The 18,372-nt window shown below is 41.7% G+C and overlaps 1 protein-coding gene across 2 annotated transcripts in view; it reads right to left on the reverse strand.

Moving 5' to 3' along the window:
- The window catches only part of PDE4C (phosphodiesterase 4C), a 224,205-nt gene that overhangs the window by 46,675 nt on the left and 159,158 nt on the right, over positions 1 to 18,372 (reverse strand). For both annotated transcript variants that reach the window (XM_075863060.1, XM_075863068.1), the window contains one exon: positions 9,369 to 9,491. In XM_075863060.1, coding sequence (XP_075719175.1) covers positions 9,369 to 9,491 — 123 coding nt within the window. The remainder of the gene's footprint in view (positions 1 to 9,368; positions 9,492 to 18,372) is intronic.

Consider the following 18,372-nt stretch of genomic DNA (forward strand, 5'->3'; position numbering starts at 1 on the left):
GTGAAGTAGTCCTGTGCCCTTAGCAGAGAAACACCCCCAAAAGATAATGTTTCCACCTCCATGCTTGACAGTGGGGACGGTGTTCTTTGGGTCATAGGCAGCATTTCTCTTCCTCCAAACACGGCGAGTTGAGTTAATGCCAAGGAGCTCAATTTTAGTCTCATCTGACCACAGCACCTTCTCCCAATCACTCTCAGAATCATCCAGATGTTCATTTGCAAACTTCAGACGGGCCTGTACATGTGCCTTCTTGAGCAGGGGGACCTTGCGGGCACTGCAGGATTTTAATCCATTACGGCGTAATGTGTTACCAATGGTTTTCTTGGTGACTGTGGTTCCAGCTGCCTTGGGATCATTAACAAGTTCCCCCCGTGTTGTTTTCGGCTGAGCTCTCACCTTCCTCAGGATCAAGGATACCCCACGAGGTGAGATTTTGCATGGAGCCCCAGATCGATGTCGATTGACAGTCATTTTGTATGTCTTCCATTTTCTTACTATTGCACCAACAGTTGTCTCCTTCTCACCCAGCGTCTTACTTATGGTTTTGTAGCCCATTCCAGCCTTGTGCAGGTCTATGATCTTGTCCCTGACATCCTTAGAAAGCTCTTTGGTCTTGCCCATGTTGTAGAGGTTAGAGTCAGACTGATTAATTGAGTGTGTGGACAGGAGTCTTTTATACAAGTGACCATGTAAGACAGCTGTCTTTAATGCAGGCACCAAGTTGATTTGGAGCGTGTAACTGGTCTGGAGGAGGCTGAACTCTTAATGGTTGGTAGGGGATCAAATACTTATTTCTCTGTGCACAATGCAAATAAATATATATAATTTTGACTATGTGATTTTCTTTTTTTTTTTTTATATAATCTATCTCTCACTGGTAAAATTAACCTAGCCTAAAAATTCTAGACTGTTCATGACTTTGACAGTGGGCAAACTTACAAAATCAGCAAGGGATCAAATACTTATTTCCTTCACTGTATATATATATATATATATATATATATATATAAAGAAAGAAAATTTGCAGTACTCCAATGTGAAAAAAGTGGTGGTTTATTCAATCCAAGAACAACAGCAACGTTTCAATCCTACAATACAAGGCTTGATAAAGATCCTATTGTAGGATTGAAACGTTGCTGTTGTTCTTGGATTGAATAAACCACCACTTTTTTCACATTGGAGTGCTGCAAATTTTCTTTCTTTATATACTACTACACGTCCGAGGATCGGGACGTTTTGCTGGGCACCTGATCGATCGATTCTGTGTGAGTGCTGCTGCTTTCTTGTTTGCTATATATATAGTGTGTATGTATATGTGGGTATATATACATATATATATATATATATATATATATATATACACATACACATATATATATAATATATATGTGTATGTATAATACATATAATGTATCATGCGCCAGGGCTGTAACAACAACAGCCCTGGTCATGAATGCGGTTCTAAGCGAAGCAGGACAATTAGCATGGCCCTGCTTTGTTTGGAAACCATGGAGACAAGGGATAGTTATCCCCTGTCTCCATTTCAAGTCTCCCGCGTGCACGGACTGTCTCGTGCGAGCGCTCATGAGTCGGCTGGTGATACATTATCACCATGCCGACCCATGCTAGCCAGGGGCAAGCGCCACATCCCCCGCTGCGAGCGTACCGACAGGGTTAAATAGCCCTGCGTCGGTACGCTCAGGAGCCGAAGCTAGCTGGAGCTAGCAGAAGACCAGCTGAGAGCTGACTACCTGCCTCACCGACACGAACGAACGGCTCACCTCTCTCTCCTCCAACGAACTGCTATGGCTCCTGCTTCTGCCTCTGCTTCTGCTCCACCAACAAGTCGAGTCACGCTAAGTATCAAGTGTAGCAGCAGCTACACTTAACCCTGTCTCTCCCTGTCTCATCCTGCTGTAATCCTTGCTTCCCTGAGTTAACCCCTTGCTCTTCCCTGAGTACTGTCCCTACTCCCCCTGAGTTAACCCCTTGCTACTGTCCCTGAGTTAACCCCTTGCTCTCCCTGAGTACTGTCCCTACTCTCCCTGAGTTAACCCCTTGCTCTTCCCTGAGTACTGTCCCTACTCCCCCTGAGTTAACCCCTTGCTACTGTCCCTGAGTTAACCCCTTGGTCTCCCTGAGTACTGTCCCTACTCCCCCTGAGTGAGTTAACCCTTGCTTCCCTGAGTCCATGAGTTAACCCCTTGCTACTGTCCTTGAGTTAACCCCTTGCTCTCCCTGAGTACTGTCCCTACTGTCCCAGAGTTAACCCTTGCTTCCCTGAGTTAACCCCTTGCTCTCCCTGAGTACTGTCCCTACTCCCCCTGAGTGAGTTAAACCCTTGCTTCCCTGAGTCCCTGAGTTAACCCCTTGCTCTCCCTGAGTACTGTCCCTACTGTCCCCGAGTCTCTCCCGGAGTACTGTCCCTGAGTTAACCCTTGCTTCCCTGAGTCCCTGACTGTCCCAGAGTTAACCTATGCTTCCCTAAGTTCACCCTTGCTGCCCTAAGTACCCTGCAGTGACCCTTGACCTGCACATCCCCAGGTACACAGAAACCCATTCCCCTTGTTCCTCCTTATCCCGTATTAACCCTTAGTGTATAGGGAAAGTTATATTAGGAGGGAATGGGATAGAGATAGAGAGCGTGTGAGAATCACAAATAACTTATGTGTATTGTGTTGTAACGTAACTGTATTCTGTGTATGTTTAGGTAAGTGGGTGGCGGTATAATATTGTGATACCGTGTTTATACTGTACTGTGATTAGTTACTGTATTATATATATGAGAGTGATTACTGTATGTTAATAAATATTACCTTTATTTACTATACGGTCTTATTCCCTTGAGTAGCTGCTAAAGCAATTAGATCGACGTTCGTATAAGGAAAAGGTAGGGGAACTAGGCATAACCCTAGTGACCCTGATTATAAAGGCGCTAGTAATAGTGGGTGCCACTAACCAGTGAATCCCGCTATTACCCCACCCCCTTTAACAGAGTGTATTTCTGATTAATTTAATGTTATCTTCATTGAAAAAAACTGTGCTTTTCTTTCAAAAATAAGGAAATTTCTAAGTGACCCTAAACTTTTGAACAGTAGTGTACATTGGTACATGGTTCCATTTAGGTTGTCACACATGTTTCAATCTAGCAGCCCAAGTTGTTTTAGACAATGCGGACAAGTGGGTTAATTAATTCATACATGATGGGACTGTCCTACATCGACCAAATTTTGGTCAGAAATTCAAGTCTTCATCTCCTCTCTCACAGGGATTTCCTTGATTCTTGATATTTCATTTCCCATGTCAAATCTAAATTAATGTGGATTATGACTAATGACCACTTAAGTAGTATTCTTTTAGACGCCCGGGAGAAATTTGATAAGGTATGGGGCCATGGAAAGCTCATATGCCACCATAGTCCTTACTATGAGAGTTCTTGTCTTGTTGCAGGGTCACTGAGTATTTGGAGGACTTTACCTTCCCTCCCTCTTACCCTTCCACCCTTTTTTTTTTTCTCCTTTCTTCTCAAGATCTCAAGTTTCTCACCTACTTTGTCAAACATCAATAATGCGATATGGATTATTGCTTTCTTGCATTGAGAAACTGTATGCTAGCTAATATTGCTTTGTAATGTTATTTTCTGATTTAGACTGAACTATTACTTATTTTTTCCACTTCTGTACAATGTTTCTGGACGATTGTTCTTGTTTTGAAAAAGCTTTAATAAAAACCAGAGCTTGATAGACAATCAAGTAAAGGGTGCTATGATGAAAAGTTGTATTCCCGCTGGAGTGCTTCTTTAACCCCTTCAGGACTGAGCCTGTTTTGGACGCAGCCGATTTTTTCAAATCTGACGTGTCACTTTATGTGGTAATAACTTGGGAATGCTTTTACCTGTCCAAGCGATTCTGAGACTGTTTTCTCGTGACATATTGCACTTTATGTTAGTGGAAAAATGTGATCAATAAATTCAGTATTTATTTGTGAAAAACACCAAACTTTAGAGAAAATTAGCAAAAATTATAATTTTTCAAAATTTAAATGTATCTGCTTGTAAAACAGAGAGCAATGCCACACAAAAAAGTTACTAATTAACATTTTCCATATGTCTATCTTATGTTGGCATCGTTTTTTGAACATCCTTTTATTTTTCTAGGAAGTTGCAAGGCTTAGAACTTTAGCAGCAATTTCTCACATTTCCAAGAAAATGTTTCCATTTCAATCTCACGTTTTCAAGAAAATTTCCAAAACCTATTTTTATAGGTACCAGTTCAGTTCTGAAGTGCCTTATATATTAGAAACCCCCATAAATCACCCAATTTTAAAAACTGTACCCTTCAAAGTTTTCAAAACAGCATTTAGAAAGTTTCTTAAATTAACCCCTTTAGGACACAGCCTGTTTTGGCCTTGTGGACACAGATGATTTTTTCAAATCTGACGTGTCAATTTATGTGGTAATAACTCCGGAACGCTTTTACCTATCCAAGCGATTCTGAGATTGTTTTCTCGTGACATATTATACTTTATGTTAGTGAAAAAATTTGGTCGATAAATTCAATATTTATTTGTGAAAAACTTCAAATTTTAGCAAAAATTTGCAAAAATTTGCATTTTTCTAAATTTAAATGTATTTGCTTGTGAAACAGATAGTAATACCACATAAAATAGTTACTAGTTAACATCCCCCATATGTCTACTTTGTGTTTGCATCATTTTTTTTCACGTACTTTTATTTTTCTAGGACGTTACAAGGCTTAGAACTTTAGCAGCAATTTCTCATATTTTCAATAAAATTTCAAAAGGCTATTTTTTCAGGGACCAGTTCAGTTCTGAAGTGGCTTTGAGGGCCTTATATATTAGAAAGTCCCCATAAATCACCCCATTTTGAAAACTGTACCCCTCAAGGTATTCAAAACCACATTCAGAAAATATTTTAACCCTTTAGGCGTTTCACAGGAATTAAGGCAATGTAGAGGTGAAATTTACGAATTTCATTTTTTTTGCCGAAATTCATTTGTAATAAAAAAAAATCTGTAACACAGAAGGTATTACCAGAGAAACGCAACTCAATATTTATTGCCCAGATTCTGCAGATTTTAGAAATATCCAACATGTGGCCCTAGTGCGGTAATGGACTGAAATACCGGCCTCAGAAGCAAAGGAGCACCTAGAGGATTTTGGGGCCTCCTTTTTTTAGGAATATATTTTAGGCACCATGTCAGGTTTGAGGAGGTCTTGTAGTACCTAAACAGTCGAAACCCCCCCAAAGTGACCCCATTTTGGAAACTACACCCCTCAAGGCATTTTTCTATGGGTATAGTTAGCATATTGACCCCACAGTTTTTTTGCAGAATTTAGTGGAATTAGTCTGAAGATGAAAATCACCTATTTTTCTGTGGAAACATAGAATTTTTTCATTTTTACAAGGAATAAAGGAGAAAAAGCACCCCAAAATTTGTAAAGCAATTTCTCCCGATTACGGCAATACCCCATATGTGGTCGTAAACTGATGTTTGGACCCACAGCAGGGCTCAGAAGGGAGGGAGCGCCTTTTGGATTTTGGAGCGCAGATTTTGCTGGATTGGTTTTCAGCGCCATGTCGGGTTTGCAACGCCCCGGAGGGACCAAAACAGTGGAAACCCCCAAAAGTGACCCCATTTTGGAATCTACACCCCTCAAGGAATTTTTCTAGCTGTATAGTGAGCATTTTGGCCCCTCAGGATCTTTTGTAGAGCTAAGGTGACCAAAAAACAGCGATTTTGGCGCTTTAAATTCTTTATTTCTTACAGCGTTCACCGTGCGCAATAAATTACGTTTTAATTTATTCTGCCGGTCGGTACGATTATGGCGATACCATATGTGTATAGATTTTTTTAAGTTTTGCAGCGTTTGCACAATAAAATTAAGTTTCTATAAAATAATTTATTTTCTGGGACACGCTATTTTGAGCCGTAACGTTTTTATTTTTTCGTCAAAAAAGCTGTGGGAGGTCTTGTTTTTTGCGGGACGGGTTGTAGTTTTTATTGGTACCATTTTGGGGTAAATGCGACTTTTTGATCACTTTTTATTCTCTATCTTGGGAGGGGTGGTGAGCAAAAAATAGCGACGCTGACAGTTTTCCGTTTATTTTGTTTGCGGCGTTCACCGTGCGGAAAAATTAACATTATAGTTTCATAGATTGGGTCGTTACGAATGCGGCGATACCAAATATGTGTACTTTTTTTTAACGTTTTCATTTTTTCCCTATAATAAATGACTTATTATAGGAAAACAAAACCTTTTATTTTTACACTTTTATAAAACATTTTTATAAACTTTTTTTTACTTTTTACACTTTATATTTTTGTTTATTAACTTTTCTTTTACTTTTTACACTTTCTTTTTTTGACCTGCAGCTCTGATCGCTGCTAGAATACATTACACTACCTAGGTAGTGTAATGTATTCCAACTGTCAGTGTGACGTCACAGTCACTCTGACAGTTGGTCTACGAGGATCAGCAGAGGCTGATCCTCATAGGCTGACATACATGGCAGACCTGGGGGCCGTTGTCTGGCCCCCGGGTGCCATCACAAGCATCAGAAGCCCCCACGATTGCATGGGGGCTGCTGATGCGCTACAAACCCGCTACATGCGGAGATCGCAATCGAGCCCCGCATGTAACGGGTTAATTGCCGAAATCAGCGGCGATGAGCCGCTGATCGGCAACACTGGAGAGTGTCAGCTGTCGGGGACAGCTGATCTCCAAGTTCCCGATGCACACTGTCGCCGACAGTGTGCATCGGGAACGACACAGTGACTTTCTGTCACTCTGACAGGAAGCCTATCAGGACCAGCCGAAGGTTGGTCCTGATGGGCTTCCATCCATGGCAGACCCGGAAGCCATTGTTTGGCTTCCGTTTGCCATACTAACTATCGGCAGACCCCGCGATTTCGGACGGGGGTCTGCCGATATGTTAGAAACCCCTAAAATTCGGCGATTGCACCCGATCGCCGAATTTAAGGGGTTAATGCGCCGAAATCAGCGGCAAAGGACCGCTGGCCGGCAAGAGGGGAGTGTCAGCTGTCGGCGACAGCTGACCTCCCGATTCCCGGTGCACACTGTCGCCGACAGTGTGCACCGGGATTAACTCAGTAACTGTACGTCCTCGTGCGGGAAGTAACTTCCCGCAACGACGTACAGTTACGTCCTGGTGCGGATAGGGGTTAAAGCACAGTAGAGGTGAAATTTACAAATTTCTTTTTTTTGTCAGAAAATGCATTTTAATCCATTTTTTCTGTAACACAGAAGGTTTTACCAGAGAAGCACAACTCAATATTTATTGCCCAGATTCTGCAGTTTTTATAAATATCCCACATGTGGCCCTAGTGTGCTAATGGACTAAAGCACAGGCCTCAGAAGCAAAGGAGCACCTAGGGGATTTTGAGGCCTTCTTTTTATTAGAATAAATTTTAGGCACCATGTCAGGTTTGAGGTCTTGTGGTGCCAAAACAGTGGAAACCCCCCAAATATGACCCTATTTGGCAAACTACACCCTCAAGGAATTTGTCGAGGGGTATAGTGAGCATTTAGACCCCACAAGTTTTTTGCTGAATTTAGTGGAATTAGTCCGTAAAAATGAAAACCAAAATTTTTCCCAATAAAACGTAGAAATAAATTTTTACAAGGCATGAAGAAGAAAAAGCACCCCAAAATTTGTAAAGCAATTTCTCCTGACTACGCCAATACCCCATATGTGGTAATAAACTGCTGTTTGGATACACGGCAGAAGGGAAGGAGCGCTAGTTGGCTTTTGGAGCTCAAGTTTGCTTGATTGGTTTTCAGGTGTCATGTTGCATTTGCAAAGCCCCTGAAGGACCAACACAGTGGAAACCCACCAGAAGTGACCCCATTTGGGAAACTACAGCCATAAAAAGAATTTATCTAGGGGTATAGTGAGCATTTTAATCCCATAGGTTTTTTGCTGAATTTAGTTTGATTAGGCTGTGAAAACTTCTATTGTTGTTTATTCTTTTCTTTTACAGCATTCACCATGCGCTATAAATGACGTTTAATTTATTCTGCGGGTCGATGCGATTACGGCGATACCATATGTATATAGTTTTTTTTTATGTTTTACGGTGTTTACACGATAAAATCACGGTTTTAAAAAAATTATTTTGTTTTTGTGTCGTCATATTCTAAGAGCCACAACTTTTTTCATTTTTCCATCAAGAAAGCTGTGTGAGGGCTTGTTTTTTGCGGGAACAAACTGTCGTTTTTATTTTTAGCGTGCGACTTTTTTATTCCTATTTATTACATTTTTTGGGAGCGGAAGTGACTAAAAATAGTGATTCTGGTATAGTTTTTTTATTATTTATTTTATGTCGGTCACCCTGCGGGATAAATAACATTATATTTTTATAGTTCAGGCCGTTACGGACGCGGCAATACCAATTATGCATAGTTTATGTATTTTTTTAATATTTCTCTAATAAAGGACTTTATAAGGGTATGTGCACACGTAGTGTTTTTAAACGGACCGAAAAACGTCTGAGTGCATGTCACTTCTTCAGCCGTTTTTCATAGACTCTATAGAAAAACCAGCTCCAAAAACGGCCGTAAAAAACACAGCAAAAAAACGCAAGTATGATTTAAAAACATCTGAAAATCAGGAGCTGTTTTCCCTTGAAAACAGCTCCGTATTTTCAGACGTTTTTGAGTTTATGTGTGCACATACCCTAAGGGAAAAAGATTTCTAATTTTATTACTTTGAACTTTTCCATTTTTATTTTTGTCCATTTTTTTTTTTCAATCCCACTAGGGACTGGAAGATCCAACTGTTGGATCATTGTTATAGTACCCTGCAATACTCTATTGCAGGGTATTATACCTGTCAGTTTCACACTGACAGGCAGCGTATTAGGTCCTGCCTCTGGCAGGACCCAATCACGTTCCGTAGATGGCACGGTTGCCATAGCAACCATCAGCACCCCGCAATCGCACCGTTGGTTGCCGATGTTGTTGGAATAACTTAAATGCGGCGCTCGCTATTGACCGCCGCATTTAAGGGGTTAATCGGCGAGGATCACCGCTGTGATCCGAGCCAATGTTTTCCCCCAGTACTAAGGCTGCCAGTAGCAGCCTGTACTGGGAGATGCCTGGCATAGGGAAATGCCTGGGCACTTCGTTAGGAGCACACGTAGATTAACGGTCTGCAGGAACAAGGACCAGCGCTGTAGCCCGTTAATCTACGTGGGGTGGTCGGGAAGGCGTTAATGTGCCTCTGTCTAATGGGAGCTGTGGCCATAGAAACTGATCCCCCGTCTGGCAGGTGTGAACAAAGCCTAATTACAGCATGCAAGTTGAACTGATACAATATGTTATACCTGTATCCGATCAGAGTAATTATCCAGCAGCAAAACTCCCAAACTGGTCACTTTTTTTGTTTCTACCATCGTCTTTAAGTCAGCCAGAAGATTCATGTGTTTGGACATATCTGTCGCCAGTACCTAATGAAATAATAAAGGTTTATTATAGGAATAAAATCCACCTTACATTTCAGCAATAAGACATGAATATTTGACCCAATTTTTCTAATGGTATCCATCCTTTATCTTTGAAATCGTGCATTGATAGGATGGCTCAGTTTACAGGATTCCAGACTTTAAATAAGACCAAGGCACTATGGCGCATATATGCCCGCAATAATTGCACATACATGTGCCCTGGTAAAAGTAATGTCATATCACATGTAATGTGTTGCAATGGGATACAATAAAAATTGCATGTGTGCACAATAGTGTTTTTTATTGTTCATTTGCGTTCTAAATCCGAAATTATGCAACTTTCTAGATTGTCTTCATTAAAAAATTCCAAACATTTTGCTGCTGCAGAGTCTGTGCAACTCCTTTACACATCTAGCTGTGGTGGTGGTGTTGCGGCTTTTAAGGGTATGTGCACACACAAACTCAAAAACACCTGAAAATACAGAGCTGTTTTCAAGGGATGAAGTTTTTTAAGCCACTCGCGATTTTCGCTGCATTTTTTAAGCCTGTTTTTGGAGCTGTTTTTATATAGAGTCTATGAAAAACGGCTCCAAGAACGGCTGAAGAAATGACATGCAAACGGCTGAAAACACTCCGTGTGAACATACCCTAACATAAACCAACATCACACTGCTCATGGCTGCTGTCAGCTCAGGGCTGATGTAATCTGCTCTCTCGGTTTTCCCCCTTTCTTCTCAGTGTTAGGGTATGTTCACATGCAGTGAGAAAAAACTTCTGAAATTAAGGAGCTGTTTTCAGGCGAAAACAGCTCCTGAATTTCAGACGTTTTTGCAAGTACTCACGTATTTCGCGGCGTCCATTACGGATGTAATTGGAGCGTTTTTTCAATGAAGTCAATGAAAAACGGCTCCAAAAACGTCCAAAGAAGTGACATGCACTTACTTGATGCGGGCGTCTTGTTACGCGCCGTCTTCTGACGGCGACGCGTAAAATTACACCTCGTGGGAACAGAACATCGTAAAACACATTATAAGCAATGGGCAGATGTTTGCAGGCGTAATGGAGCCGTCTTTTCAGGCATAATTCAAGGCGTAAAACGCCCGAATTACGTCTGAAAATAGGCCGTGTGAACATACCCTTAGCGGTAACCGCACGCAGATTACCACTGTGCTGCACCTGTACCAGCACGGCAATTATCGGTAACCCAGGTGCGATTACTGTGGATTGGCCGCAAACGTGTAATAGCTATTTACACAAGGAGATAATTATTTCTATTCTATCGCTAACAAGTGAGAATGCATCATAGTCGCTTAATGCGTGTCTTAATGCACTGGAGAGTAGTCGCATGTAGCATGAGCTCTGTCCTGAGTCCTAGTAATATAGGGGAAAGCACCCTCCTTATGGGAAAGACTCGACTAAAAAAAGGCTCATCGTAGCAGCATACGCCCGATTTCTGGTTTCTTTCAGCAGCGACTGAATACGCCGCTGACTTGTGACATCAGGCCAGGGCCTATGGAGATGCCACCATTACAGACGTCCTCTTCATCCCCACTGGATGACACATCACAGCAGCGGATGCTGCGCTCTCCACTCGGGCACAGGTTTTACCGCATGGTAAGGTGGAGACTGAAATCAGATATAGCACACCTGCAGGAGTGTGTGGGGAAACTGGAAACCTTCAAGACTTTCGTGGCATCTTCTATACAAGAGTTAAAAGCCTCTACTTCCACTCAGACACTGCAAGGACGACACCTCGTATCATAATTTGATGAATTGGAAAACAGAAATAGGAGGAATAATACTCACATAAGGGACTTGCGAAACTGAGTTTGATGGAGCTAAATTGATGCTTTTTCCAGATCTGTCACTGCGCTCACTACATGATGTCCTTGGACCTCTACTGGCGGTACTGCAGGCCCATAATATTCCCTACAGATGGGGATTCCCTTTCTCATTGACTGTCCGCTCTGGTGATAAAAACTGTGGCCCTGTACACTCCTGAGGATCTGCCATGTTTTCCACAATTCTAAGATTTGCCGTCTATGAACTTTATCCTCCTTTCAGGAGCAGCCTAAAGCCTCCCATACACGAGTATGTTTGGTTCGTGATATACGGTCCGTATGTCGGCCGCATTTCCCAGACCGAACACACTGCAGGGAGCCAGGCTCCTAGCATCATAGTTATCTATGACGCTAGTTGTCATTGCGGGACAACTGTCCCGTACTGAAAACATGATTACAGTATGGGACAGTTGTGCCGCAGCGAGGAAGTGACATCTAGCGTCATAGATAACTATGATGCTAGGAGCCCGGCTCCCTGCAGTGTGTGGGGTCCGGGAAATGCGGCCGACATACGGACCGTATATCACGGACCAAACGCGCTCGTGTGTGGGAAGAGTGTACTCTTCCCTTTCTCGTCTGTACCTCGCCGACAGAGGAGATAACAATGCAACACATCATCTGACCCTCTCCATTCCTTAGAAGATATATCCTTTACAAATAATGTTTTTGCTTGCTTATGCCTTTGCGTTTTTTCAGTATGCGGATTTTCATACATTTGTTATGCTTGAATGCAAGGTTACTGTTCTCCTATTATGACTCCATTAGCTCCTGTTTGTAGTATTTTGACTTACTGACTAGATAACTCATTTCCCCTGTATATCCCACTTCCAAATTGTTCTGAATGTAATTATTGTGACCCAGGTGACGTTTGTCTCACCTTCTAAATTCCACTATATCTCAACTACTGGCATACCTATATGTTTGAGTCTTTCACATTTATTCCCATATGTATAAAGTGTTTTTTTCCATGTATCTGTAACAGGCTTTGTGCTGTCTCAGTCCCCTTGCTAGTTAAGATTGCTATATTGCTTCATTTTTCTATGGTGTGTACTTGTTTTATGTTTTTGTCAGATCAGGTCTCGTGTGGTGACTAATATATAGGATGCTGTCTGCCCTGTTGAATTATGGCTGATCTTCCTACAGCAACCCTTTATGCTACGGGTTTCAATGTCCCGGAAAAGACATCTCAGGTCTTGTATGCTTTCCATCGGCAAACAGCACAGATAGTCGGGCATATCCCTGACTTTAGGAACCGCTATTACCCTGCCTGGTGCCCTTGTAGTAACCCCTTAAATAAAACTAAAGGAGTATTCATATTTTTCCATAAATCTCTCCCCCAACAAAATTTTGGATACAAGTCTTAATAACAATGCACGCTACCGTTTTTGATCAAATGTGAAATTAAGGATGATATTTTTACTTTAACGAATGTTCATGCCCCTAACCAAAACCAAGTCCCTTTTCTCCTCAAGGTATATGATGAACTCTGCCAGTTTATGCAGGGTTCCCTAATTCCTTGCAGAGATTTTAATCTATCTATCTATCTATCTATCTATCTTATTGATAACTCTTCTGGCTGTACCTCGATTGCATAGAATAAGCTCAACAGACTTCGGAACCATCCTAACTCTATGCAACTATGGCCTGTCCCATCCGGATGACTGTGACTACGTTTTTCTCGCATTTTCACAACACCTACAGTAGAATTGATCAGATTTACATCTCTCTTCTCCCTAATTTCTCCTCCACCTATATTGGAACTATACGTTATTCAGATCATGGAACTATACAATATTCAGATCGTGCTACGGTTTATTGCTACCCCCCCAACGTGTCGGAACTTTACATGGCGTCTTAACGAGTCTCTCCTATCTGATAGAGTATGCATGGCGGGTCTAATTTCATGCATGACTTTGCTCAGGATTCGTCATTTCCTCCTATTCAATGGGAAGCACTAAAATGTGTTCCAAGAGGTATACGCATTAAGAATGGTACTCACCTAAAAAGAGAAGATGGCCTTAAGTTACAGGCTCTTCTTACAACTTTGAAATCCTTGGAAACTTTCCATTAGAAATCTCTTTAAACTGCTACTCTCAGGGAGCTCAGGCAGATCTACCATGAGATACGTGGACTCATATGCAAACTTTTAACGGCTCCGTCAATTATGCTCGTGTTCTATGAATGGGGTAATAAATCATGGAGTTTGCTTACTCAAGCGTTACAAGATAGAACAGCGCCATCTTACATATCATCCATCAAGAATCTATCTGGAAGTCGAACTCATCTTACTGATGACATATTGTCAGCTTTCCACACGTATTACACTTCTCTACAGAACAACATTCCACGTCATATACATAATCCACCACCTTCACTACCACACACTGTGCAACAGTACATTGTTGATAGAGCTTTACCCTGTCTTTCTGCTGAGAACATCTCCTCTCTAGAGGCTACTTTCCAGCAGAGGAAATAGCCTCTGCCATATCTTTCCTCCAATCGGGTAAAAGTCTGGGCCTTGACGGTTACATTGCTAAATTTTATAAACTATTACAACGGACACCACTCTTCTTTACTGCATTTAATGTCATATCTAACACAAAGCTTTTTCACCCTCATTCCTCCATGCACATGATACAGGTATCCCAAAAGACGGAAAAGACACTCAATTATGCTCTAAGCTATAGACCTATTTAATTGAGAAACACTAAAGCTAAGCTTTTCGCCAAATTTCATGCGACCCGCTTAGGTCTCCTGGGAGTCCTAATCGACGCAAATCAATTGGGATTAGTCCCTTCTAGAGAAGCGCAAGACAACATAATTAAAACCTTCTCAACAACAGCATCAGACTCACTTGTTGTTACTCTCCCTGGATGCTGAAAAGGCTTTTGACTTGGTGGATTTGCGCTTCATGGAGGCTGCTCTTGCTCAAACTGGAATGGGGCAGGTGATGATGAATTGTATTATACCCACTCCCCCAGGCATAAATAAGAGTGTAAAACATGCAAGATTTGGCAAATCAATAGAGACTAAGCTGCGTTTCTGGATGCCATTTATTATATAGTGTTGGCAGTTTAACCATACATTGGTTAATTGTATATTGTTTAAACACCGCGTGGGCCCCGCATACATCATCGTTGTATATTTTTATATTTAAATGCTGTAGAGTATTGCCAGAATTTGGGGTGTTTTATAACTTGTAGGAAAAACCCTAACAACAAAATATACCTTTCTAATATACAATACTCTGTGGGCTTGAAAAACAAGTGGTTTGTATATCAAGTGGAGTTACAAAAACCGGAGTTAAAAAAAGGATTTAAAGCCCCAGTAAGTACTCTTCTCTTCTCTTCTTTTTGCATTAACAACTGTTCGCTGTTTTTTTGTAACTGGGATAATGGCCAGCAAGATTGGAGGTTTTCTTCAGTGCACAGTTTGCCATATATATACACGACTGGAGCCGGAGTTCCAGGGTGAATACCTCTGTGGCATGTTGGTCACCTGGAAGCTCGCATTAGAGATCTGGAGGAGCAAAATGCAACACTGAGGGCGATAGACAATCTTGAGCGAAGCATGCTGCTCACGGAGCATGCAGTTAGTGGGTTAGAACTGGAGGGTGAAGACATGGGTGAGCAGGATCAGGCAAGTAGCTGGGTTAATGTAGTTAGGGGCAGTAGAAAGGGGTCAAAGAAAAGGAAGGCCGATCCGGTTTCTGACATTCCAAGCAAAATTGCCAAGTTGGGTGATGATGCGAGGGTGTCAGTCTCAGAAATGGCAGCCCTAGTGGATACTGATCTCCCTAACAGCCGGGAGAACAGCCCAGCTAGTAGTCGGCGGGATGGTAATGCAGGTAAGCCAAGGCAATTGATAGTCGTAGGGGATTCTATAATCAGGAAGACGGAAAGAATAATTTGTCGCCAAGACCGCCTCAACCGAATGGTTTGCTGTCTCCCTGGTGCCAGGGTTCGGCATGTGGTGGAACGGGTGGACAAATTGCTGGGAGGGGCTGGTGATGATCCAGCTGTCGTGGTCCATGTCGGTACCAACGACAGAATAAATGGTAGGTGGAGGAGCCTTAAAGAACTAGGCTACAAGCTGAAGGGAAGGACCTCCAAGGTTGTATTCTCAGGAATACTGCCTGTGCCATGCGCATCACAGGAAAGACAGCGGGAGCTCAGGGAGTTAAATGCATGGCTTAAGTCTTGGTGTAGAGGAGAAGGATTTGGGTTCCTAGAGCACTGGGCTGACTTTTCATTGGGGTACAAACTGTATTCTGCAGATGATTTGCACCTAAATGGAAGGGGGTCCGCTGTGCTGGGGGAGAGAATTCTAGCTGGGGTGGTGGAGTATTTAAACTAGGGCTGAGGAGGGAGGTCAATGTAGAAAAAAAAAGGGGTAGCCAGGTTAGAGAGGGGTCAGACTATATTGGTGGGGAGAGAAACAGAATGTGGGGAGAGGACTAGACAACAGGATAAGGAGATCCTTTTGTTACAGAACAGCAGTGTAAATAAAAATGCCCAAATAATGTCAAATCACATTTCTGATAATAAAAGTGAAGAACTGAAAGGCAAGTTAAAGTGTATGTTCACAAATGGCAGAAGTCTAGCAAGCAAAATGGGGGAGCTGGAGGCCTTGGTACTGGAAGAAAATATAGATATAGTTGGTGTTGCTGAAACATGGCTGGACTCTTCACATGACTGGGCTGTAAATCTACAGGGTTTTACACTGTTTCGGAAAGACAGGACAAATAGGAAAGGTGGTGGTGTATGTCTGTATGTGAGAAATGATATGAAGGCAAGTGTGAAAGAGACAATAGTGGGTGAAGATTGTGAGGAGGTTGAAACCTTGTGGGTGGAATTACAAAGGGAGGTAAACACTGAAAAAATTACTTTTGGTGTAATCTATGGATCCCCCAATATAACTGAGGTGATGGAAGGTCAGCTATATAAACAGATGGAGCAGGCTGCACAGGCGGGTACTGTAGTGATAATGGGAGATTTTAATTTCCGGGATATTAATTGGTGTCATGGTTCGGCTTCAACTGCAAAGGGGAGACATTTCCTCAACCTGTTGCAGGAAAATTTTATGGGCCAGTTTGTGGAAGACCCAACTAGAGGTGAAGCTCTGTTGGATCTGGTCATTTCTAATAATGCAGAGCTTGTTGGGAACGTCAATGTTCGTGAAAATCTCGGTAACAGTGATCACAATATAGTTACATTTTACCTATACTGTAAAAAACAAACACAGGCTGGGAGGGCAAAAACATTTAATTTCAAGAAAGCCAATTTCCCCAGGATGAGGGCGGCAATTCAGGATATAGACTGGGAAGAACTAATGTCAAATAATGGGACAAATGATAAATGGGAGATTTTCAAATCTACTTTGGGTTATTATAGTGCAAAATGTATTCCTATAGGTAACAAGTATAAACGACTAAAATTAAATCCCACATGGCTTACACCTTCTGTGAAAGGGGCAATAAATGACAAAAAAAGGGCATTTAAAAAATACAAATCTGAGGGTACATCTGCAGCCTTTGTAAAATATAAAGAGCTTAATAAAATCTGTAAAAATTTAATAAAATTAGCAAAAATACAAAATGACAGGCAGGTGGCCGAGGATAGTAAAACAAATCCCCAAAAATTCTTCAAGTATATAAATGCTAAAAAGCCAAGGTCTGAACATGTAGGACCCCTAGATAGTGGTAATGGGGAGTTGGTCACAGGGGATCAAGAGAAGGCAGAGTTACTAAATGGGTTCTTTAGCTCTGTGTATACAACAGAAGAAAGAGCAGCTGATGTAGCCGGTGCCAGTGCTGTTAATATATCAGTTGATATAATGAATTGGATGAATGTAGATATGGTCCAAGCTAAATTAAATAAAATAAATGTGCACAAGGCCCCGGGACCAGATGGGATACACCCTAGAATTCTTAAAGAGCTTAGTTCAGTTATTTCTGTCCCCCTTTTGATAATATTCAGAGAATCTCTAGTGACTGGAATAGTGCCAAGGGACTGGCGCAGGGCAAATGTGGTGCCTATTTTCAAAAAGGGCTCTAGGTCTTCCCCGGGTAATTATAGACCAGTAAGCTTAACATCCATCGTGGGGAAAATGTTTGAGGGGCTATTGAGGGACTATATACAGGATTATGTGACAATAAATAGCATTATAAGTGACAGCCAGCACGGTTTTACTAAGGACAGAAGTTGTCAAACTAACCTAATCTGTTTTTATGAAGAGGTGAGCAGAAGCCTAGACAGAGGGGCCGCTGTGGATTTAGTGTTTTTGGACTTTGCAAAGGCATTTGACACTGTCCCCCATAGACGTCTAATGGGTAAAATTAAAGACTATAGGTTTAGAAAATATAGTTTGTAATTGGATTGAGAATTGGCTCAAGGACCGTATCCAGAGAGATAGCACTATTTCTATTTTTGCAGATGACACCAAGCTATGTAATATAGTTCAGTCTATGGAAGATGTTCATGAATTGCAAGCAGATTTAAACAAACTAAATGTTTGGGCATCCACTTGGCAGATGAAGTTTAATGTAGATAATTAGCAAAAATAGAATAAATCGGATGAGGAGCCCCTACTTTTTCACAGCATTGTACATACCATCCAAATTTTTCCTCTCTGCCTTACGATCGGAATCCCTTAGTCCTGTTTTTACTGTTCTGCTGGGACATACATGGCCATGTGACATTACATCACTATGGACAAAATGTCCCGAAGGCCTAATCATAATTCAAGGGATTCCAGTGGTGGGGGATAAGGAACCCAAACCATGACATACATCTTCAGACCAATATTCCTCCTAGAATGTGAATACAGCTCTGCACTGTAAAGCCAGTCCATGGAGCTACCAATGAATAGTAATCCTGTACTGTCAGATTGCGTGGCCCACCCATACTTGGCTTTTGTTGCTTCCACTCCTCAAAAACTGCACTTACAGCGTACTGTGGCAGCTAAATAAGGAGAGAAATGTTATAGTTAAAGGGGTGGTTACAATGGTGAGAACCTAAATAGTTGCTGATTTTTTTATTATG

Source organism: Rhinoderma darwinii, chromosome 1 (genome assembly GCF_050947455.1).
Source record: "Rhinoderma darwinii isolate aRhiDar2 chromosome 1, aRhiDar2.hap1, whole genome shotgun sequence".
In the NCBI taxonomy this organism is placed as follows: Eukaryota; Metazoa; Chordata; class Amphibia; order Anura; family Rhinodermatidae; genus Rhinoderma; species Rhinoderma darwinii.